The 23,140-nt window shown below is 33.5% G+C and overlaps 2 protein-coding genes across 3 annotated transcripts; one reads left to right on the plus strand and one right to left on the minus strand.

Moving 5' to 3' along the window:
- LOC117912956 (probable xyloglucan glycosyltransferase 5) lies at positions 1–4,641 on the plus strand. 2 transcript variants are annotated; one of them, XM_034827775.1, is made up of 7 exons: positions 1–404; positions 519–583; positions 737–1,780; positions 2,332–2,640; positions 2,735–3,025; positions 3,270–3,383; positions 3,460–4,641. In XM_034827775.1, the coding sequence occupies exons 3-7, from the start codon at positions 1,058–1,060 to the stop codon at positions 4,105–4,107; spliced, it is 2,085 nt and encodes a 694-aa protein (XP_034683666.1). In that variant the 5' UTR covers positions 1–404; positions 519–583; positions 737–1,057; the 3' UTR covers positions 4,108–4,641. The 2 variants fall into 2 exon arrangements, with proteins under 2 accessions (XP_034683666.1, XP_034683667.1); XM_034827776.1 differs by having other exon boundaries at positions 747–1,780.
- Positions 4,642–13,032: 8,391 nt separating this feature from the next.
- LOC117913188 (probable cyclic nucleotide-gated ion channel 14) lies at positions 13,033–20,496 on the minus strand. Its single transcript, XM_034828148.1, has 8 exons — positions 20,208–20,496; positions 19,948–20,095; positions 19,303–19,864; positions 18,686–18,898; positions 18,249–18,550; positions 17,320–17,431; positions 14,850–15,086; positions 13,033–14,191 (listed from the first exon to the last, which is right to left on the minus strand). The coding sequence occupies exons 1-8, from the start codon at positions 20,341–20,343 to the stop codon at positions 13,451–13,453; spliced, it is 2,451 nt and encodes an 816-aa protein (XP_034684039.1). The 5' UTR covers positions 20,344–20,496; the 3' UTR covers positions 13,033–13,450.
- Positions 20,497–23,140: the final 2,644 nt, after the last annotated feature.

The raw sequence follows: 23,140 nt of genomic DNA on the forward strand, positions 1-23,140 counted from the left end.
CCAAACGTCTTCTTCTTTGGGCCATTGGCGCCTTTTCAATTTACTTCATCTTTGTGAAGGAACCAGAGTTATAATATAAATATGTACTTTTGATTCATTTTTTAACAATTTTCCTTCAATCCCAGTTCTTTCCCTTTGGATTTGAGGAAGAAAATAAGAAAAATGGTTACCCATCCTGCATTAGTTTATGTATTTGTTTGTGTAAAGTGAAAGTGGATTAGTTGTTCCTCTCCCTTTGAAGCAATCCGAGTATAGAATCTATGAAGGAGATGATGGGACTTTTCCACCATTGTAGGGCTGAGTTGGGGAGATCAAGGACCCCTTGAGTATTGGGATCTCCGTTTTTTGTGGCTATGTGTTCAACCTCATTCAGTCAGTTCTTGTTAATAAATATTGTCGCCTGGGTTAGTGATGTTTTTTTTTTTTTATTCTAATCACCTGGTTGGCTGTTGTTTCTTCTCATCTTCGTGAGTCTCAACTTTCTACTAACTTGGTCAACACCTGAACTCTTTTTCTAGATCGTTCGCCACTAAAGAATGGAGTGTCCATTTCCAGTCAACAAGCCTGTACTGTGTTTGCTCAGGTAGTCCAATTTGGTTTATTTATTTATTTTATGATGTTGTTAACAAATCTATTAGCTGAAATCCATTAAATGGTAAGTTTTGGGAAGTTAAAAAAATTAATGATGGTTGTGCTTGTCTAGATTTTTTGACTAATACCCACATGTTGTTGTTAGGGTTTTACAGTAGCGGACAGATACCTTTCCTCATAATGGTGCTTTCCCATGTTGAATGTCTCGTGGGGAGCCTTTGAGAGAGTGCAAAGAACCTCCCACCCACTCTCCTTTTCCCTGCCTTTTTCCTTGCTGCATTTGGGGTTCAATGGAGAGCTGAAACTCTGATTGTGGTGATCTAGTTTTTATGCGGTTGCTTCTCAAATGGGAGTTCATTTCTTGATTTTGTGATCTGGGTTGTGAAGATTTGTTGAGAATATTCGAGTTTTTGAGGTTTTGCGTGGTGGGTTGGGGATACTTTTGGTTAGTTCACCATAAGAGGAAATGGCTCCAAGATTGGATTTTTCGGATTGGTGGGGAAAGGATACTAGGAAGGGCACGCCTGTGGTAGTGACAATGGAGAACCCCAACTACTCAGTTGTAGAAATCGATGGCCCAGACTCTGCATTCCGGCCTGTCGAGAAGAGCAGGGGCAAGAATGCCAAGCAGGTTACATGGGTCTTGCTTCTAAAGGCTCATCGTGCCGTGGGTTGTGTTGCTTGGCTTGCTACAGTTCTCTGGGCATTGCTGGGAACCATTAAGAAGAGGTTGATTTTTAGGCAAGGAGTAGCTATGGAGAGTGAGAAGGCGGGGAAGGGAAAACTGCTGTTTAGAATCATCAAAGTCTTCTTAGTCACTTCCTTGGCAATTCTTTCTTTTGAGGTGGTTGCTTATTTGAAGGGGTGGCATTATTTCCGGAATCCTAATTTACACATTCCTCGGACCTCAGATTTCCAGGGCTTGCTCCACATGGTTTATGTTGCTTGGTTGACTCTTCGGGCTGATTACATTGCCCCCCTAATTCAAGCTCTCTCTAAATTCTGTGTTGCTCTCTTCCTAATCCAGTCTGCGGATCGAATGGTGCTCTGCTTAGGTTGTTTATGGATCAAATACAAGAAGATTAAACCAAGGATTGATGGGGATCCATTCAAATTGGAAGATGTTGAGGGATCTGGCTATCAGTACCCCATGGTTCTTGTTCAAATCCCAATGTGTAATGAGAGGGAGGTAACAAACTGAACTTTACCTTTTGTCATTTTTTTCCCCTTTCCCCCTTTCTTTCATAGATTCGGGCACATGGCTCCTACCGTTGTCAGGCTCTGCATTTTGGAATTATTTGGTGCTAGGAATAATTTAGAATTGAATTGGAAAAGAGAAGTACCATTCAACAGAGCTTTGAGAATTAATCTGGAAAATAAAAATTCAAGGATGACTTTCTCAGTGGATTGGAGAAAGATGCATGCTAGAAAAGGAGAAAAATACGTCAAAAGATTTAGTATTTTGTGAGTGATGTAGGAAGTATTGCAGTATTCATAATATAAGTGCATTGCTCAGTTATTATCAAATTTTAGATAGCAAGGTAGATTACGTAATTTCATAGAAAATTTGAAGAAATAAGTCAAGATTTTCAGATCTGTCAATTTAGCACACCATTGAAAATAAAACCCCCAATTCAAATACAGCGTAATATGGACGTCACAATATTTTAGATACTTATATGTCAATTGTTGTTGGTTTTTTTCAACCCTGATAAGGTTTGCTGCAATGGTTTCATGCAGGTGTATGAGCAGTCCATCTCTGCTGTCTGCCAAATTGATTGGCCAAAAGATCGCTTGCTGATCCAAGTTCTTGATGACTCTGATGATGAGAGCATTCAGTGTCTAATTAAAGCAGAAGTCTATAACTGGAGTCAGCAGGGTATCAACATAGTCTATCGGCATCGTTTGGTTAGAACTGGTTACAAAGCCGGGAATCTGAAGTCTGCCATGAGCTGTGACTATGTGAAGAATTATGAGTTTGTTGCGATTTTTGATGCAGATTTCCAGCCAAACCCAGATTTCCTTAAGCAGACAGTTCCACACTTTCAGGTGAACAAGAATAAACAGCTTATTTTAGTTAAGTCCCAAAGTGGGAGAAGATCCAGAAATTTACTTTATTTCCCTCTTGAATCCTGTATTGCAGGGCAATCCAGACTTGGGGTTGGTTCAAGCTAGATGGGCTTTTGTTAACAAGGATGAGAACTTGTTGACTCGGCTTCAAAACATTAATTTGTGTTTCCATTTTGAAGTGGAACAGCAGGTTAATGGGGTATTCCTAAATTTTTTTGGCTTTAATGGAACTGCTGGTGTTTGGAGAATCAAGGCTTTGGAGGATTCTGGAGGTTGGCTTGAAAGGACTACTGTAGAGGATATGGACATCGCTGTTCGAGCCCATCTGAATGGTTGGAAATTCATATTCCTCAATGATGTTAAGGTAATCTTTCCTAGGCAGTTGGTTGACGCAAGATGAAAACCATTCACTCAATTTCTTGTTTTGTATTTGAAATGATTGTTTGTTTTCCAGATAAGGTCACTTTAGTAGTAATCTACTCCATGCTGTTCTGTTTTATCGAATTAGTGGATTTGTTGATGAATTTCATTTCCATTTGTTGAGAAAACTGCCATTGTTTTTGTTCTTATGTGTTTTTTACCTTACTGTGCATGGAAATGAATTTCAGGTCCTCTGTGAAGTTCCTGAATCTTATGAAGCTTACAGGAAGCAGCAACATCGATGGCATTCTGGGCCTATGCAACTTTTCCGATTGTGTCTCCCAGCTGTCATAACTTCTAAGGTACATTAAAAAATCACCATCCTTTTAATCAAGTTGTGTATTTCTAATGCTGCTTTGTATTGCCAAACTGTTGCAGATATCAATATGGAAGAAAGCCAACATGTTACTACTGTTCTTCCTATTGAGAAAACTTATCCTTCCCTTTTATTCTTTTACATTGTTTTGCATAATTCTCCCTTTAACCATGTTTGTTCCTGAAGCAGAACTTCCTGTGTGGGTCATCTGTTATGTGCCTGTTTTTATGTCATTCCTCAACATTCTCCCTGCCCCAAAATCCTTCCCTTTCATTGTTCCCTACCTCCTCTTTGAAAACACCATGTCAGTGACCAAATTCAATGCGATGGTCTCTGGACTGTTCCAGTTGGGTAGCTCATATGAGTGGATTGTCACTAAGAAGGCCGGCCGAGCATCAGAATCTGACTTATTAGCTGCTGCAGAGAGGGACTCAAAGACAGTGAACCAACCCCTGATTCACAGAGGAGCTTCTGAGAGTGAACTCTCTGAGCTGAACCGTTTGAAGGAGCAGAAAGAATCAACTCCTCCAGCCGTTAAAAAAATCAACAAGATATATAGGAAAGAGCTCACACTGGCCTTCCTCCTACTCACTGCCTCTGTGAGGAGCCTATTAGCATCCCAAGGAGTCCATTTCTACTTCCTGCTCTTTCAAGGGGTGACCTTTCTTCTTGTGGGTCTTGACTTAATTGGAGAGCAGATGAGTCAGTGATGCATTGAATTGGAAGCAAAGGAAGAGGACACCAGACATACCCACCTGTTTAAACTCTGCTGAAGTGAATGATTGCAGCAAAAGATTGTGGTGGTGGTGCAGTTGAGGAAGTCACAATCCTTTTATCCTTGGCCAATGGCAGCAAAGGGGTACCCGAGTTTAGTTCAATAAATTTACATTTTTTTCCCTTTAAATATCTTATTTGAAGTGTCCAATAGGATTTTCTCTATTTATTGATCATTCTCCATACCAGATAGCATTTTTTTTTTAAGCACATAGGATTTCTCATTGTAATCTACCTCAGGTCTTGAATGCAGTTGGTTGTTATATAGTTAGAATCAGCCTCAGAGTCTTCATTTACTTCCATTTTTTTTTGTTTTACCTTTTATAGATGGCTTCCTCTTCTTGCTTGGTGTGATTTGGTATTAGACTCAAAGCCATATTGTATCACTCCAATCCCGAAGTTTGAATGAGGCCCATATGTGAGCTTGCTTTCTGGTTTTTCAGATTCCAAAAAAGGCTTGGATGTGAACATGTATAACGCCTTATCTTTACGTTTGCAATTTTTTTTTTTTTTAAACTTTCATCCAATGCAACAAATAACCTGTGTTGCCCATTATTTCTTGTGCAAATTTACTTGGTGTTTGGAAGAAAAGAAAAAGTGTCGGCAGGCAGAACGAAGGAAATAGAAAGAAGACAAGAGAGCAATGGAGTGGAAAGTGGAATGGAGTGAGGCCTGGATCTCATTGTTCCAATTAGAAATCTGTTGGAGATAATTGAGGGGCCATAAAATCAATTGTGGGTCACAGAACTTTCATTTGATTTTGTGTGGTCAGTGGAGAGTAGATGGATTTAGGGTTTGGGCCTTTGCCCTTTCTCTGTTTTGAATGGGTCCACTGCATTAAAAATTTGTCATGGTTAAGGGTATGAAGAAAATTTTGGTATGAATACGATCTTGACAAGCCACCGGCAGTATCACATGGACATCTTTCTCACAGTCCCTTACAGATAATGCCAAAGCTGTACAGGACCCCAATTAATTTAAGGGCTCATGCAAGGGTGCCCTATTAGCCTAGCAGCATGGTACTCTTAATCAATGGGTGCACCTAATAAGAACATGATAAGAATGGTGGTGAATTGTAGAAAAGAGGAATCAAAATCCTAATGAGAGTATAAATTAAACACGTTGAGTTAATTTGAAAACACTTCCAAAATTTGTTTCTAAGAAAAAGTGTCATTTTCTAAAATTTGATTTTTAGAAAATTCTATTATGAGTTTTCATTAAGGTTATGATTGGTTATCCAAAAGTTTAAAAGAAAATGCAAGGGAAAAAAAATAAGAAAAAAAGTTAAAGAAAAGAATATGTGAAAGAAAATTTAAAAAAAGATTTAAAAATAGTAAATTATTTTTATATATTATTTCGACCTTTTTTCACATTTTTTTAACCCTTCTATATTTAAAAAATGTATAAACTTTTCACTAATTTCAATTATATTCGACTTTCTTTCACATTTTAATAATACATTCAAAGTATGAGAAAATGGTTTCATTTTTTTTTTTAGTATCTTTTTTCTTTCTTTAGCACTTTTTGGGAACCAAACATAACCTAAGGCTATGTTTGGTTTTCCAAAAAGTTGAGGGAAAAAAAATAGAGAGAAAAAGTATAAGGAAAGAAAAAGTGAGAAAAATAAAATAAAATAAAATAAAAATGTCATAAAATATTAATTTATTGGATAAAAACATCATAAAAGTTAAATATTACTATCAAAACTATTTAAATAAACATTATTTTCTTTCAGTTTTTAAAAATAAAAAATTAACAAATATCCATTATTTTTAATTATCTTTAAAAGATTTATCATAAATTTATTTTTCGTTCTTAATTTATTCAATAACATAATTAAATAAAAAATAATTTAAACATGAAAATTTAAATATTATTATTGAAACTATTTGGATAAACATAATTTTCTTTCACTTCTTAAAAATTTAAAAATAATAATATCCATGGAAGTTTCTTTCTCAAGATGATGAAGCTCTAGGCAAAGTAAATCCAAATTTTATGGATTGGGAGTGGCAAGATCAGTTGTTCATTTCTTGGCTTCTTGGATGTTAGATGGTGTCCTTAGTCACATGGTCAATTATGATTCTTCCAGCTCAAATATGGAGTAGAGAAATAAAATATGACATTATTTTTATCAAAGATGATAAATATTTATATACAAATACAATTAAGTTCCTATTATAATTCAAATTTTATCTCATACTCTAATTCAAACTAATAGTAAACTTCTACTCTAATTCAAACTCTATATTCTACTTTAATAGACTTCTACACTGATTCAAACTTTATATTTTACCTTAATTCAAACTAATAATAAATAGATAAATACTAATATTAAGGATAAATATCTAAATTATTTATTTTATCTATTATAATGGAAATATATTTTGCCACCCAAATACGTGATAATGTGACCTAATTTAAGATATAATTATGGTACAATAAGAAGAGCTCTTTGTTTGTCAGTGATTACTTGCTCAAAATTAGAGGTTTAGTTGATTTTTTTCCTTTAGTTGGTAATAGTCTTTTTGCAAAAGACCACATAGATGCAATCTTTGAAGGTTTACCCTTTAAATATGAGACATTTATTATCTCTGTCAACACTTGAATTGAACCATATTCCATAGATGAGATTAAATCCCTTCTTTTAGCTCAAGAAATTCATATTGCACAAAATCTAAAATATTTGGATTTGTTGGTTCTAGCATGGAAAACATAGCTACTTTGGAAACTAAGGTGACAATAAGAATTTTTATATGGGTTCAACAAGATTTAATGGTTTTTCTGGTTAAGGTAAGTCTTGAGTTTTCAATAGCTAAGGAAACTTTCAAAATTGTAGGGGCTTTAATAGTAGAGGTTGAGGTCATTTTGGTGGCTGTAGAAAAAGGTTTTTAGGATGGAAACAAACCTCAATGTTAACTATGTGGCAAGATTGGCTATATAATTCAATACTACTATCATTTTGGCTGGTCTTTTGCAAGGCCTTCCTAACTTAAAGGACAATTTCAAGGCAATTCTCCTTAAGCTAATCTCACTCATTTTTGGTACAATCTTAGACAAGATTCTTCTTTGTTTTCTCAATTATCTATTATGCTAGCTACACCTGAAGTTGCTTGCGATACCAATGAGTATCCAAACTTGAGAGATATGAATCACATTACTACAAACCCCAACCTTTTGATGATCCAAACTCAATTCTTTGGTAAGATTAGGTTCACATGAGAAATATTAAAGGCTTATAAAACATATTAGTCTTTGGGGAGTCTGCATGCAATAGAGAGTACATCATTGGTTTGTGAAATTGATTAAATTAGATTTAGTCAATATTCATCCAAATGTAATTTTATAGGGTATTAGAGTGTAATTGACTTATTCTAATAAAGTATTGAGTCAACTTTAGAATTTGATTTTAAAGGAGTTAATATTTTCTTATGAGTCATGATGGTCTATAATTAACACCTAAATTTGGTGTTTTTTCATATATAAAAATAGGTTTTTGAATAGCATTTGAGTTCAAGTAATTATCTTTTAACTTAAATATATGCTAAGTTCTTATTAGAGGACTAATGTTTAAATCTAGTAAATAATACAACAAAAAAAAATGATAAAATGTGCATAAAGATGAATACATAGCAACCCGAAGATTTAAGAATGATGGAAATAAGGTTGAAAAGCATGAATTCATAACAAAAGATGAAGAAAGCAAGGAAAAAAGGCATTTGATACATCAAGTTGCATTATCATAATTTTCAATATAACAATCCAACAAAAGAACTCAACATCCATGCTTTACAAAAGGTTTAACCCCTTATTGAAACCTATTTTGATACATTCTAGGGAATTTGATACACCATTTTGACACTAGAGAAGAAATTTGATACATCATCTACTACAAGAGTCAATGTTGGATTAAGTATAGAAAGTTTGGGCTTTTATTGATTTTCAATTCAATATGAGCACTAGATGGTATCAAATTTTTTATATATGATTGTAAATAGAGCTTCTCGATGCCTTTTATTGAATGTAAATTAATACACCCTTTGCATCTAGCCAAAGGTTTAGAAAGTTTAGGTTATTATTGAAAGGAAATTCTATAAGTCTCGTTACAAAGGAATACATTTTGATGCCACACTTAGAGGCATTCCAAAGGTTGAGAAGGTTGGGCACTTATTGACAGGAAAAACTTGGATCTCTCTATTTCCCAAGCCCGGATCGGGTTAGGAATATGTTTGACTATCCCAGACTTTTCTAAATCCTATGCACAATGGAAAAATTGCATATTCAAACTTAAAACAGATTCAGAAATTGCTAATGAAAAACATACCTTAAATTCAAACATTCCCAAACTGAATCCATGCAGTGTAGAGAACAAAGTCATAAAAGTCTCGTAAACCCAAAGTCTTCCACCTAATGACTCAAACTTTAATCTTGACACAATTCCAATGAGGATGGAAGATAGTGAAGAAACTATGACTCTTTTTATTTGTGGAGGTGGAAGACAAGTCTCTCGAAAAAATTATAAAAACCCTAAATCCTAAGGGGATATTTATAGGGTTCCCCACTAGGCTTAAATGACTTAAGTCTACTAAGGGTTTGAGTTACTTAATCTAGCCAAATGTGAGTCCTAATTGATTAATTAACTTAATAAGGCCTACCAATTAATCAATTAGCTCAATTCAGAGACCTTATTTACTTACCCTTGTGTAACCTTGCTTAATTACCTAAACGCCCTTATGTACAAAAGTGAACATAGAGTCAATTTAACCCTCATAACTCATGCTAATAAGGTATATGAGCTCAAAATAGGGACTATTGTGACCCATAGGAGTACTAGTTCCCTCAAAATTCAATTATAAAGTTGATTCAATATTGCACTATAGAAAATCAACTGAACTCTAATATCCTATATAAATAACAATGATACACTAAGTGCTTAGGTCCGTGACTTGCTATCCATTGTGTTTAATCTCTCCATGAACTGGTGTCCGTAGTCTAACAAAGTGAAAGTTATCAATCTTTCAAGACTACTTCTACTATTCTTAAATTATAAATCATCCTATTGTGTGTTCAACAAACATATCTTAACTCTTAAAGAGCCCATGTCAAGTTTCACTTAAGGAACTATTATGGTCATAGTTTACATGAACACTACTTCTTAGGATCACCCAATAGGACACCTTGTCTCAATTTTATGAGATATTATGGTGTCTTTATTAAGAATACTTATTACTACCTGCTTCCATCAATAGTGACCAATTCATAGGGAATATGTGATCAATTTATGATCTCACCTGTAGGTAAAAGCCACTATTAACTTTATCACAAGCTCAATATTCTCTAAAGATTGAGAAACAACACAATGAAATAACTTGGTGAAGTCATGACTACTTGATAACTTTATGTTATGACTCACTATAAGTCCTATCCAATGTGTAATCATACACACTAGTGCACTCACCATGGGAAACTCATCCTGATGGTCAAGACTAGTTATTCCTCTAATTAGGAGGTAATGTACTACAACTTCTAATGAATTGTCTTAAGTTCATGAACTGGTTGTGAACAAATCATCTACTTACAAGGAACCCATGACTTAGATATTTAGTGCAACTCCTAATGCGCCCAAGTCATGTACAATACAAGAGATGCTAGGTGAGAATGCTATAAAGTACAATATATGGAATAATAATAAATAAAAGTAAAACTAGAATATCATTTAATAAATAATGATTTCCAAATATGTTTTATCATATCATGCTTTTAAAGACTCCATCATAACTGGGTCATGACAATGACTATTAGGTAGTCATGATCTCACCAAGCTACCACGTTGTATAAGTTGTCAAACTTGAGATAATATTGAGGTAGTGATAAGGTCTATAGTAGCTTTGACCTACTAGGTGGGACCTTGGGATGGTCATATATTTCTTATAGACTATAAGTCACTATTGATTAAGGCAAGTAGCAATAGATATTCTAAAGATAAGCACTATGATATCTCATAAGTTTAAGATAATATATCCTCTACAATAATCCTAAGGAACGTGTAATCATATAATGTGTCAGCAATAATTCATTTCGTGGAATTTGGGATATGCTCCTTGTGAGTTAGAGCATGTTAGTTGATCACATAATAAGAGGATCAGAGACTCAAACATTGTAGAGGTAATCTTGAGAAGTTGATAATGTTAGCTCAAGGGTACCTCTAAGTAAAATTTTGATAATAACAAATCATGGTTAATTTTGCTAATGGTTTAAAATCAAGTTAAGTGACAAGTATATTATAAAATTGTGTTTGCTCTCGCTAACTCAATCTCTTTACATTTGTTCCTTATTTTGCTTAAAATTGTTATGTCTGAAAAAGGTTTTCAATAACCCAGTTTACCTTCCTTCCCTCCCTCCTTTTGGGCGTTTTCCTTAATTAGATTAGCCTTATTTTCTTAGATAACTTCTACCTCATTAGGTTATAGACATCAATTCATGAGAGTTTATATGCAACATAAGACAGGAACCTAAGAAATTAATTAAATTGGATTTAATCAATTTATTTGTTAATATAATTTCATAGGATAGTAGAGTGCAATTGACTTTTTTTTAGTGGAATGTTGAGTTAACTTCAAAATTAGATTATGAGAGAGCCAACATTTTCCAATGAGTCTAGTAGTCTTCACTTAAACTTACACTCCTTGGTGGTATGCTATTTTTAAGGATTAAAGAGTTTTTATTCATATACATGCATAAGGGTGTTTGGTAAAAATATATGGTTGTATAGGAGAGTATGAATGGTCTTTTTAGATTAGGATAATTAATTAATTGAAGTCTAATAAGAATAATTAATTAATTGGGACCCAATAGGTTAGATTTAATAACCTAAGAGTTTTAGTCACTTAAGTCCACAAAGAAGTCTAATATAAACCTCTTAAGGGTTTTAATGCTATCACATTTTATGCTCTTCCATCATCTAGAAACACAACCCTAGCCTTCATTCTTATAGAGAGAAGTTCACCCTTCTATGGTGCCAACTTTCATAAGAGAGTCATTAGTGGAAGATCTTTGGTTTTTGAGATCGACTTCACCAATTGGAATTAATCTTAAAACATTCATAATAAGGATTGTTTTTAAACCCCTAGATCTAAGTTTTTTCATATGAAAGCTTTGGTTGGGCTTAAATCTAGATCCTAGAAAGATTAGATCCATACACCCTCTTGATCAAGGGCTTGAACCGAATTTACCTAAGGTATTCCAACAGAAATTGAACTGAATTATGGCATTAAGATTTCCTAAGTTTAACTTGACCAATTGATGAAATATGGAGGGAAGTGGTAAATGGCGAATACTATTGGAAGGATTCCTTTTTTCTTTTGCCAATAGATCCCTAATTCGTGTTCTTATGATAAGTTTAATGGCATATTTAAAAAATAACAATTTAGTAATAATTCATTTTTAAAAATAAAAAAATTATATGTGTCTAGGGCTATGGTATGGTGATTAAAATTTGATTTAAAAGTTTTATATTTGTGTCGAGGCTTTTCACTTATGGTTTGGTGTTTAAAAATCAGATTATAGGCTATGTTTGGTTCCTAGAAAATTTAAAGGAAAATGCAAGGGAAAGAAAATATAAAGGAAAAGTAGAAGTAAAGAAAAAATGAAGGAAAATAAAAAAAATAAATTAAAAGTTGATAAATTATTTTTTTTGTTATTTCAAACTCATTTTATTTATTTTAACTTATCAATATAAAAATTAAATAATTTAAAAATAGATAATTTTTTAATTAGTTTTAATTATATTTGATTTTTTTTTTTTTTCATAAGACAACCAAACATGAAAAAATCATTTTCTTTTACATTTTTTTTTTCCTTAGTATTTTCCGGAAACCAAACATAACAATAGTGATTGAAGAGGGCATCAGCATATGAAAGAAAGGGTGGGAAGGTGGAATTTGTAGGAGAAAAGTGAAAAAGGAGGTGGAAGTTGTAGGAGGAAATTCATGAATTAAAAAGTGAAAAAAAAAAAAGGGAAAGAACAAAAATTGTAGAAATGATAAATTAAAATGGTTTTCGTATACTAGAAGTGAGCTCTACCTCACAATGTATTTTCAAAGTCTATTGAAGCGTATTAGTTGTATGATCTTGGTTCCCAACTAACGGAATGTTGTTTGGTTGTAGGTAGAAACACTTGAGCCTTTAATGAAAGTAATTGTAACATGGGTTCGAGGATAATGTGAAAATTAAATCGGTTTCTACTTGCTCATATCGGAAGTTGGACTATCATATCATATTGGTGTACTTGTTGATGCTTAGGAGAATGCCATGTAGCATTTTGACGAGTATATATAGAAGTTTGGGAGAATGTCCTAGGACTTCTACATCTTTACACTTTTGGAACTTCTGACATTTGTGAATTGTAGTTTATCATTTTTCCCTCTATTTCCATTATCATTTTCTCTCATTTTCTTAGCTGCTAAGCATGAGAGTTAACGGCCAAATTCTCTAGTATAAGCCCCTAAATCATCCTTTATTCCGAAAGAAAGTGCATCAAAAGTAAGATCCCAATCGAAGAAGGCATCTACATGGTGTAACTTATGTCCCTATTCTTGATTAGATGAATTCTCTGCTAATCCTTCATAAAAAGCCAGATTTGATGCTTAATTTAGCTCAATGAATGCTTACAAACTACATTTGATTCATGGAAAATTTGACAAAAAATGTGAAAACTCTTTGAAATGGTTCTTGAGATTAGTAAGTACTCGAATTTATGAGATTATGAATTCAAAAGAATGCGATCATTTGTTGGCTAGAAGAGATCCTATTAACAATGGAAATTGGATCTAAGATGTACAAATCACTCCAGATAATTCTCATTATTTGAAATTTCTCACTGTATAATATAATCATACAGCATCATCCAGTATTTTCATTGGTAAAACCAGACCCATTTCAAGTTTTCTTGGCTTGTAAATTGTGTTGTATTAGTTTGTAGGCAAGTGGAAAGGTTGATAAAATATAAAGACCAAGCCATTTTGCAGGCTCATAAACTGACTAATATGTAAAAGAAATATCACTTTACAAAGGGATCCTCTAGTGTAGTATCTGTGAAGTGACCCAACAGGAATATCAATAATACAACTATTGAGATCATACCTTGCTGTTTATGCTTGATCTTGTCATATGGGTTATTTTTTGTAACCTTCTGGGGATCTTTTGATGGACTTCTGTGGGAGTTTTCAATTGCAAGGGTCATAGTTGTGGCTGTGGTATATATAATCTAGCAGTGTTCAACTAGTAATCATCTGGCTCAATCGAGAAGTCTGGCTCTTCAGGCTTCTGCAGCTTGGGCATTTCAACATCCTTGACCTTTTGAGCTCCTCGCCTTGTGTTTTTGGCAAACCTTGAAGCCAGTATGGTGACCCCTAGATGCTGCTTTGCCTGAGAAGAATTTGATTTTGTGGAGCTCCCTTCATCCTCTTGTTCGGTTTCATCTTCATCATCTGCATGGTCATCGTCATCAGCAAAGGAGAATGACTCTTGCATGCTGAGGTTCTTTGCCATTATCCGCTTCTTGTACCGGCGCCAAGCAGCTTGAATGAAGCAGGCTGCCCAGGTCCTCCAGTGGTGAGAGTAGAAGCGGAAAGTGTGCTGCAGCTTCTTACTATGGAGACGTCTAAACTGATTTGCAACAAACTTGAGATCCTCTGCTCGCAGTGCAAAGGCTTCCACCTCAACAAGGGCTCTTACTGTTCTTGTTGAAGAGGGCAAGTTCTGAGTAATTTTGGGAAGTAATGCCCATGCAAGCAACTCCTCCCCGCAAAAATCGCCTGGCCGTAAAGTAATTGAATTGAAGAAACCTGTTCTGCCTCCATTCGTAGTTGAGCTCTCTAGTCTCCCTCTGATAATAAAGAGCATCTCTGTAACTGGGTCACCCTCGCGAACTATGTAGGTACCTTGAGTACTCAAGGATGATACTAGGCGCTCACATATTGCATCAAGTAGCTGATCATCCATCTGTGAGAAAAAGGGAACCTGCATTTGGGGCAAGTTCCAATGTAAGCTGATGTCAAGATAATTTACATTTTACTCCACATTTGCTCTACCAGGTGAAGTGAAAGGATTCCATTTTTGATTTGTTAGGTCATATGAAAAGCAATCTTTGTAGTGCATCCTGCTTCAATAAGTAAAGAGAGATCATACACGGATGACAGCAACTTCTCCTGATGGAAGCGGCCCTCTATGATTGGCCCAATAAGATTAGAGCCACACAAACTAAGATGTAATGCATCTGAAATGTGTGCTTCTAGTGGGCAAATGCATTTTCCTAAGAGCTATATTAACCATGTCTCACAGGAAGAGAGCATATCTACATGAACTGCCCAAATGGACAAACTAATGACCCCATCAATTTTTATTTCTTTTTCTTCTTCTTTTTTCCCCCTCCCTTTTTCAATAGCAAACGATCTAGAAATGATCATACAGTTTGGACAATCTGTTTCTTAATATCTAATAGAAGGAACAGAAGGAGAGCTTCTTGTCCTCCCTTTACAAAGTTTTCACTAAATTTGAGAAAAGAAAATGCAATCATACTGTATACTTTTATACTGTCTGCAGATGTATTGACATTTTTAAAATTGAAACAGTGAACAGATTGTGTTAAGGCCCTAGTTAATAATGCTAGGGAACTTACACGTCGAACAAGGTCCAAGCATAGATGGCGCTGGATATCTCGACGTAAATCTGTAGGTAAGGCACGTAAAATTGACTCTTCATCAACTCCACGAGTAGCAAGCCACTTGTATTGGACAAACCGCCTAACACGCTCTCGCAGATCTTGAGGTAGTTGACGGTGTCTCATCCATTCCTCTGTGTCTCTTCGCTTGAGCCTCCACTCCTCAAGCCTCACAGTGATAGATTGCAAGTAGGTCTGCAATAAATAGAACAAGAGTAAGGAATGGGGTAAAAACTACCAAAAATGAAATCAAGAGAAGAAAGAATGAATAGGTTGTAATAGAAGATCTAGTTTACATATAACAGAAGAAAGTCGAATGATAAGTGCAGCTAGACAAGTTGGATAGTGGTAATTCTTTATCACAATATAAAAAAGTAAGAAGGATGCAACATTATACAAAGACAGAGACCCAGCAAACCATTTTTCAATAAGTAAAATTAACTAAGAAAGGAGATATATAACATAAAAGAGAGAACTAAAGATACATGCACAAACAGTAAATTCCAAGAACCAACTCTTTGTGCATTATGAGTTACAAGATCTTTGAATATCCAAGTAAATGATTGTGAAGAATTCATTTAGACAAGCACCAACAAGAGAGTAACCAAACAATAGAGCCATAAAAAACCGCAATACAGATCTTAACACCTGAAAAAAACAATGTGAAGGCCTGTTCCCTTTGATATCAAACTAAAGAGAGCAGAAACAACACTTCTTCATAGTTTATATCCCTTAGCTCTCCCAGCTTGAGCACCACCAAGAACTTAATATATCATGGTTGCTCTATGTATTTATTGAGAGATGCTGTTCTACGAGGAGGGTTTATGAAGCTATAAGAAGCATAGATTGGAGATGGAAAATTTTAAGGAGATAATCATGCTGCTTTTAACAAGTCACTTGATTTTTATACTGCTACACTATAAATGGATAGTAACTATTCTAAAGAGAATTAATCCGTAGTCCTATCAACTGGATGTGCAAGTTCAGTGGATTCAGAACCATGTAATCATGGTTGCCCACCAACTGATGTCGAAGTCAGATGTAACTTATTTACAATTATTATTAGATTTTATTACATGATGATCAGGGTTGTGTCCTAATTCAGGGTGCTGAATGTGGTTAAGCATAAGCACCTTATAAGAATCCTTAAACTGAGAGAAAAATAATATTTCCCCGGCCAACAGAAGAAAAGAACATGAAGCCTGAAGGTTCAGCTGAACAAAGGAAAGGGAACTCCAAAAGAAACAAATGGCACTATTTAATTGTTGGGTTGTGTGTGAAAAACTCAATCTATTATTTTGATTAACCTACATAAGAAATAAGTTCAAAGTCTGATTTCTGTTTTGAATCCTAAAGGAAATATTAGGATTGTCAGTGCCTAAACCCTGTCTTATATGAAGGCCATTTTGCTTGCAAATTGGATATTGAATGATGAGTGTGCACTGAGCCCAGCTGTTTCAACCTCACAACAAATGCGAGGGTAATAATAATTGAATCTAAAGTTGGTAACACATTTCAAAATCCAAATTTCTGATTTCAAATAAATGTTTGGTGAGCCAATCACAAATACTGTTATTGTTCTATCTTCTAATTGTTGCAGCCATTTCCATTTTCTTCTCACATCTATCAGACAAGGACAGATAACCATATTAGAATAGATCTCCAAAGCATTTGGTTAACAAAATGAAACTAAGATTTGTCTTCCTGATTGATACAATTGGACATTGTTTCCTGTATTAAGAAGCGATAAAAAAAAATGGACCAAGGACAAAGGTGTCAGTGTTGGGACACAGGATTTCCACAGCAGAAACAAATGCTGCAAAGTGATTAGATGCCAGATGATCTTCAAGTAAGTCTTTAAAAACTACTAGTTTTGAACTGTAATACTTCATGTATCTCACTCCCATCCTGCATTGCATACACTCCTGTCTTTCCACCACCTCTATCCATAGAAGTAACAGGGAACATCAATTGACAGAATTCATGGTTACATCAGTTTGTTCAAATCTTGGTTTATTTGTATCTTTTGCTGGTAAAGAACATCACTATTAACTTATATGGCAAAAGCTTAGTGTCAACTTCTATGGAGAGGATTGAGTTCTTTGCTACTTAAGCAAAGGTAGCTCTGACCTGAGGTTAACAGGAGATAGGAAGGGAGGGGAAGAAGAGACCATGGCAACCATAACAACTTCCTAAATCCTAAGAAAGGTCAAGACAAGTGTCAAAGTTTTACACTTTCACCCTGGTTGGGAAACTGTTATATTCACAACAAACAAGTCAAACCAAGGGCTCTCAAGCATCTCTGAATCATTTCCAAGTTCCAAATAACTAGAATAAAGAAAACAGAATTACAATCATGGAATTCTGAAAAGAAAATAGTCCTTGACAATTTAAAAGAAGTTAAAAGGGAACAAGACTTCCCAAATACCTGCATGTTTCCGATTAAATGAGCAAACAGAACCAGGCCCAAGATGGCAATAAGTATGGCAAATGCAGTTTCCCCAATAAATGTGCTTGTAGACAAACTCTGGCCATATGAACTGCAAAATTTTACAAGCAAAAGAGCCCGTCAAAATGGCTTCAATGTCCTTAGAAATCATGTATATTACAATCATTCTTTTTGAATAACTTTAATCCAGTTCCACATTTTTCTGAAAAAAGGAAAAAGGAAAAATAAATGGTCATGCACTCATTCCTAATGGTGGGTACTTTGCTCCCATTTTTCCATCTCACAAAAAGCCTATATGTTTGTAAGAAAGGAACTTATACCACTTATTGAAACAGTTATTTAATTTTGTTCAAGTTATGAGATTTCATAAGAATAAGTAATTCAAACAGTAATCCAGAGATTCAAATGAGTATCATAAGATTCCGGCAATAGTGGTCCACTCCAAAGATTCAAATAATTCAGGTAATGTTCTAAAAAGTTATCACAACTTTCCAATTGAGAGATGGAAAATTACTTATTATGAGAAAAGGGTAAGAGGATTGGTCCATTGAGATTTTTTTTTTGGTAACATGATATTCTGTCAATGCAACTTAACTAATCTATCGAACATCCCACCTATTAATACAAAGTTAGAACCTTGATATATTTGCACGGTAACATGGTATTCTGTCAATGGACCTTAACTAATTTATTGAATATCCACCTTTAATACATAGTTGGAACCTTGATACATTTGCACAAGGCTCTTGTATGTCAACCAAAAATTACCGAAATCTTGAAGGTAGAATAAAAAAACGTATATGTTAAAGAGACTGAAATACAGATGCTATGAGTAACAATTTTTTTTTTGATCATTAACATTAATAATGAGAATCAAATAAATAACATAGCTTATTGATAAATCATACCTTAGGTTCTGCAAGCCCCACCATAAGCAATAGAAGTACTTCTCGAGAAACTTTGAATATACAACATTCTTTTTTATCGCATCTCCAAATATTCCATAATTGAAACTGATGTCTTTGCTGGGATCACAGTCACTAAACACAATAGTACTATTATTCCACTTCCTGCGATCATCATCGTCCAAAGTACCACAATCCAAGAAACGAAGAAAGCATCTAATAGGGCTAAGCTCCTTTCTGCAAACTGATTTCCAGCATGTTGCATGCCGTTCTATTGACAACAAATACCATGATGCCCCTAAGACCTACGAGAACAGAAGGTGAATCATTGCAAAATCGGGAAATTCAACCAAGGGCAAAGCCCTTGAAGCTCATATATCTTGACAGGATTCTAATGTTGAACAATGAAAGGCCAAATGGAGGAAAGAGAAGTTTCATACATGACTAGCTAACATATACAATAGGAGATTATATGCAGCCCCTGCCCAAGCAGTTTTTGTGACAACTCCTGTGGCTTTAATAATCTGAGAACTTAATGGGAAAATCAGATATAATCTGGGAACATATTGGAGCAAAACAATTAGCACAAGGGCATTGTTGGTATGATCAGCATGGGAGCTTCTAATTGCTGGAATTACGAACCATATGACAATCTGTGGAGGGAAAAAAAAGGGCAGAAAAAATCAGTTAAGAATTTGAACTTCAACTCAACTCTATAAACTGACAGTATTCAATAAAATATTTAAAATATCAGAACTAAAATTTTTCCAATTAATTGACTAATCTGTGGTTTTTGTTTCTTCACAAACCATAAAGCAGAACTGATCCTCAGTTTTTCAAACCGAGCATGAATATATAACTTATTTAACCAATTTGCAGTCGGAAACTTATATTTTATCAAATCAAAAAAAAAGAAGAAGGTTCTTATGCACCAAAAGCCTGTCTAATCCATGGTCAGTATAAAGAGGAAAACTATAATCTCTACCATAAACATGCAATATCTAGATCTAATCACATCCCCACTGGGCCAATATTGAAAGCAAATTCAAGAAAGTACCTGAGGAAGAGGCAATGTTGCAACCAGGTCTATGAAGAAGTCTGATTTCAAATACCGCCTGGCAATCTCCTTTGGATCCATAACAAGTTCACCCCTTCCAAACACCCTTGAGCTTGGGGATACATAAGCAGTTCGGAACTTTATAGCCATGTGCAACAGATAGAAAACATCTGCAATAGTCCGAAAACAGGTAACCACAATTCCCAAATTCAAGTCTATTTTCACACATGATGAATTGCCATCACCAACCACAGTAGGGAGGTAGAAAAACAATGGATCAACAAAAAGTGCTACTATACAGGAGAAGAGGAAAACTCTGTTCCATTGCAAGAAAATATCACTGCCAGGATCCAGAATTCGTTTCCTCCACGGTTCATGACTTTCTGGGAAAACCTTAAACCTCCCAAAGCTGAGAGTTCCATATGTTCTATTCTTCTCACCAGCCCTGCCTTCAGGGTTCAATAAGGAGGGCAAAACCTTGTAACTCACTGGCCTTTCTACCGGTTGGGATTCACCCTTTTCCCAGGAAACTTCAAGATTTTGTTTTTCATCACTACAAAACCTATGAATTTGCATACACCGTTAATCAAATTGCCAGAAAGTGGAAATGGGAAATGAAAAACACAGGAAATAGCATAGAGTTACCTCACTAGCTTCTCCTTCTTGAACTCCATTTGGTTCATCATATGCATGCATTGAGACCAAGAACAAAAAAAAAAAACCACCACAACCCCAACAGAGATCCAAATAATAACACCCCTTCTGCTCTTACAACCAGCCCGTGATTCTCCACCTTTTGGTACAAAACAAAAACAAAATCACATCCAAAAGCATAAAAAATTCTAAGACCCAGGAAAAATTATCCAGAAATGAAGCAGAAAATAGATGGGAAATGGACTCATGACCTCCAAGAGAGATGGGGAGACTTCTACTGAGCTGTAACCGTGCTGTTGTCTGATGGGCTTTGACTTCTATTATAAATACTCCCCAAAGAAAAAAACAAAAAACTTGCAGTAAAAGAGACGAACACAGCTCAGACATTCAGTTGTTTATGCAACGGTGTGGGAATTGATTGATATTAGACGTGAAGACCACGATGCTGAATACATCCATCTAGAATCTATACAATGTAAGTATTCTATAAATATATATACATACATGGGTCTCATAAACAAACAGATTCAAGAAAAGGGCAATAGAAAAAAGGAATTGAATAACAGATTTATTGGGATTTCAGAGCTACAATGAGTTTCCATGTCTGATGGTGATGGTGGATAGTGTGGGGAACACCATCAATTAATGGAACTAAAAACTGATTTGTATAATTGTACCCAGTGGCCCCCTTTGCATCAATTTATTTGTTTTCATTTAATATCCATTCAAAATGGACCAACTTCTTAATTTTATTTTTTTTCAAAAAAAAATATATATTTTTTCTTGTCTTTTTTGTTCAGAAAATAAGCTTTGGTTTCTTTTTCACAAAATTGTTGACCAACCATGACACATTAGATTGGTCTTTTCAAAATTAGGGCAATTTGAATATTGTATCTCTCATCAAAGAATCTGCTTAAAATATTGATTAAACAAGTTTGTTCATATTAACTTTTTCTTTCTTATACCTTAAAGGATTAGAATGGAGGACAATGATGGGAAAGAATACAACTTTTGCATGACACTAAAATAAATAAAATAAAAAATAAAAACTTTAGGTGAATGATTAAGCTACATTGTTGATTATTTCATGGAAAATGCTAATATATCGAAGTTGGACTTATCGAGCTTCAAATCCGAACCGTTGAATATATATATGTTGAAATATAAGTCATTGAATGAAGATACAAACAAATAAAATTAAGATACAAAGAATAAATAAATGGGATTATGATACAAATAATGGGGTATGAAAATATGATGATGTTTTTTCGGTATCTATTGAAAAAAGAAAAAAAAATCTATATCCAAGTTTAAGAAAAGCTTGTATTAAAATGAACTTATAACTTAAAAAATAAAAGCTTAATATATAAGTCGGAATAATGTTGCTTTTTATTAAAGCTTTTTTTAGTTTATGCAGAAAGCTAATGACAAAAAAATTTTAATAATTTCAAAATTTTCTTCCTGAAATTATGAATTTGACTTCAATTTTAGCTTCTAATGGAAGCCAAAAATTAGAAGTTGTTCCAAGTGATGTGATAAGCTCCTGCACAAAGAGGAAATTTCTCAATTATTTTATATAGGGTTTGCAAATTTTTAATTTTTGCCTTTTTTGGTCCAACCAAGTTATAGGCCACCACAAAATAATTAAATTGGAACCATATGCGTCTGTCTGTGGATTGGAAGAATTTGTATGATCTCCACATGCCCTAGTCAAAATTTTTATATTGGAATTCTACCTTGGGGGAATTTTGAAAAAAAAAATATATATATATATATAGCAATTTTAAAACTAAATTTGTCTGTTCAAAATACAATACAATCTTCAATTGATGTTATAAAAATATCATAGATTCAAAAATTTAAAGTGTCACATTTTAAAATTATGGTAATGAAAATATATATATATATATATATATATATATATGGGGGAGTGCACAATGTACAAAATTTTGGCAGGGTGAGTTTTTATTTGTTAGGTAAAAGGACAAGGAAGTTGGGAGAACAAATTTTGTAGTATTTAAAAATTCTTTTGGTCATTTTTTCTGGTGTTTGTTTTAAAAAACTGTTTTATTTTTTTTTTTAAATAGTTTTTTAGCATTCTATAAAAATAAAAACATTTGTCAAGTTATTTTAAAATATATAATTTGTTTTGATAAATTATTTTTACAAATATTTTTTATATTTTGATTTTATAAAAACATTGTAAATTTAATTTTATATAATATTAATTTAATTTAATTCAAGCTTTATTAAAAATGAAAATAGATTTTTTATTATAAATAAATTTAAAGATAAACAATTTCTTAATAAATTAATAGACTTGTTAATGAATCCAATGCATTAAATTTGTTTGATTTGAAATTTATTTGTCTAATGAAAAAATTTTCAAAAATAGGATTATATGCACGAAAAAAATTAGCCAAATCATTTAAAATGAATTTTGGTCTATATCATTTTAATGTCATTGAGTTTCATGACTTTTTGGTATTAATTAAATCGGTTTTGAATTATTTTTAAAAACTAATAAATCTTAAATATCAAGTATAAAATTTTTAGAGAAGTTAAATGAAAAAAAAAATACATGTACTTGAAAGGAATATCAAATTTGAAGATCTTTGATATCAATAGAGGGAAAAATGATATCATGTTAGTTTTTATTTATTTTTTTTATGGTTTTTTAATTTCTCTATGTTTTATTTTTTGTTTTTAAATGTTAATAAAAATAATTTTTACTTATTCTCTAAAAATTGTTCTTTATTTTTTAAAAGCAGGAAATATAAAACAATGGCAAAATAGTGTATGAATTTTTAAAAATATTTTTCTATTTCTAAAGTAGAAAACTATTTTTAATCACATTACCTCTAAATTACCTTTTTAAAATGTTTCAAACAATAATTACAAATACGGAAATTTTTTTAAAAAAAAAACTATATTGTACATAAATGTGTAATACTTCATTGAGAATAAATTGAAAAAAAAATTATATTTAAATTTCTGAATACAATTTTTATTTTTAAAAATATCAACCCTTTTTTAAAATTATTTTTTAAGAATAGTTTTGAAAAATGTTTAATAGACAAGATTTCTAATTTCTCTATTTTTTGTACCAAACCATTTTTTTTATAAAATTATCCAAATTTGTTAGTGAAATAAAAATGAAAATTTGGATTTACATACAAAAGAT

The sequence above is a fragment of the Vitis riparia genome, chromosome 4, assembly GCF_004353265.1.
Source record: "Vitis riparia cultivar Riparia Gloire de Montpellier isolate 1030 chromosome 4, EGFV_Vit.rip_1.0, whole genome shotgun sequence".
Lineage (NCBI taxonomy): Eukaryota > Viridiplantae > Streptophyta > Magnoliopsida > Vitales > Vitaceae > Vitis > Vitis riparia.

What these genes read in the sequence shown, in the direction of transcription:
- LOC117913188 (XM_034828148.1), bottom strand. Translation starts at nt 20,343, where the DNA reads ATGTCTGAGCTGTGTTCGTCTCTTTTACTGCAAGTTTTTTGTTTTTTT. An exon ending in TGGGGCTTGCAGAACCTAAG is followed by an intron (nt 17,432 to 18,248) that starts GTATGATTTATC and finishes AAAATTTTGCAG; the next exon opens with TTCATATGGCCAGAGTTTGT. An exon ending in ATTTAATCGGAAACATGCAG is followed by an intron (nt 15,087 to 17,319) that starts GTATTTGGGAAG and finishes TATTTATTGCAG; the next exon opens with ACCTACTTGCAATCTATCAC.
- LOC117912956 (XM_034827775.1), top strand. Translation starts at nt 1,058, where the DNA reads ATGGCTCCAAGATTGGATTTTTCGGATTGGTGGGGAAAGGATACTAGG. An exon ending in TATTCCTCAATGATGTTAAG is followed by an intron (nt 3,026 to 3,269) that starts GTAATCTTTCCT and finishes AATGAATTTCAG; the next exon opens with GTCCTCTGTGAAGTTCCTGA. An exon ending in CAGCTGTCATAACTTCTAAG is followed by an intron (nt 3,384 to 3,459) that starts GTACATTAAAAA and finishes AAACTGTTGCAG; the next exon opens with ATATCAATATGGAAGAAAGC.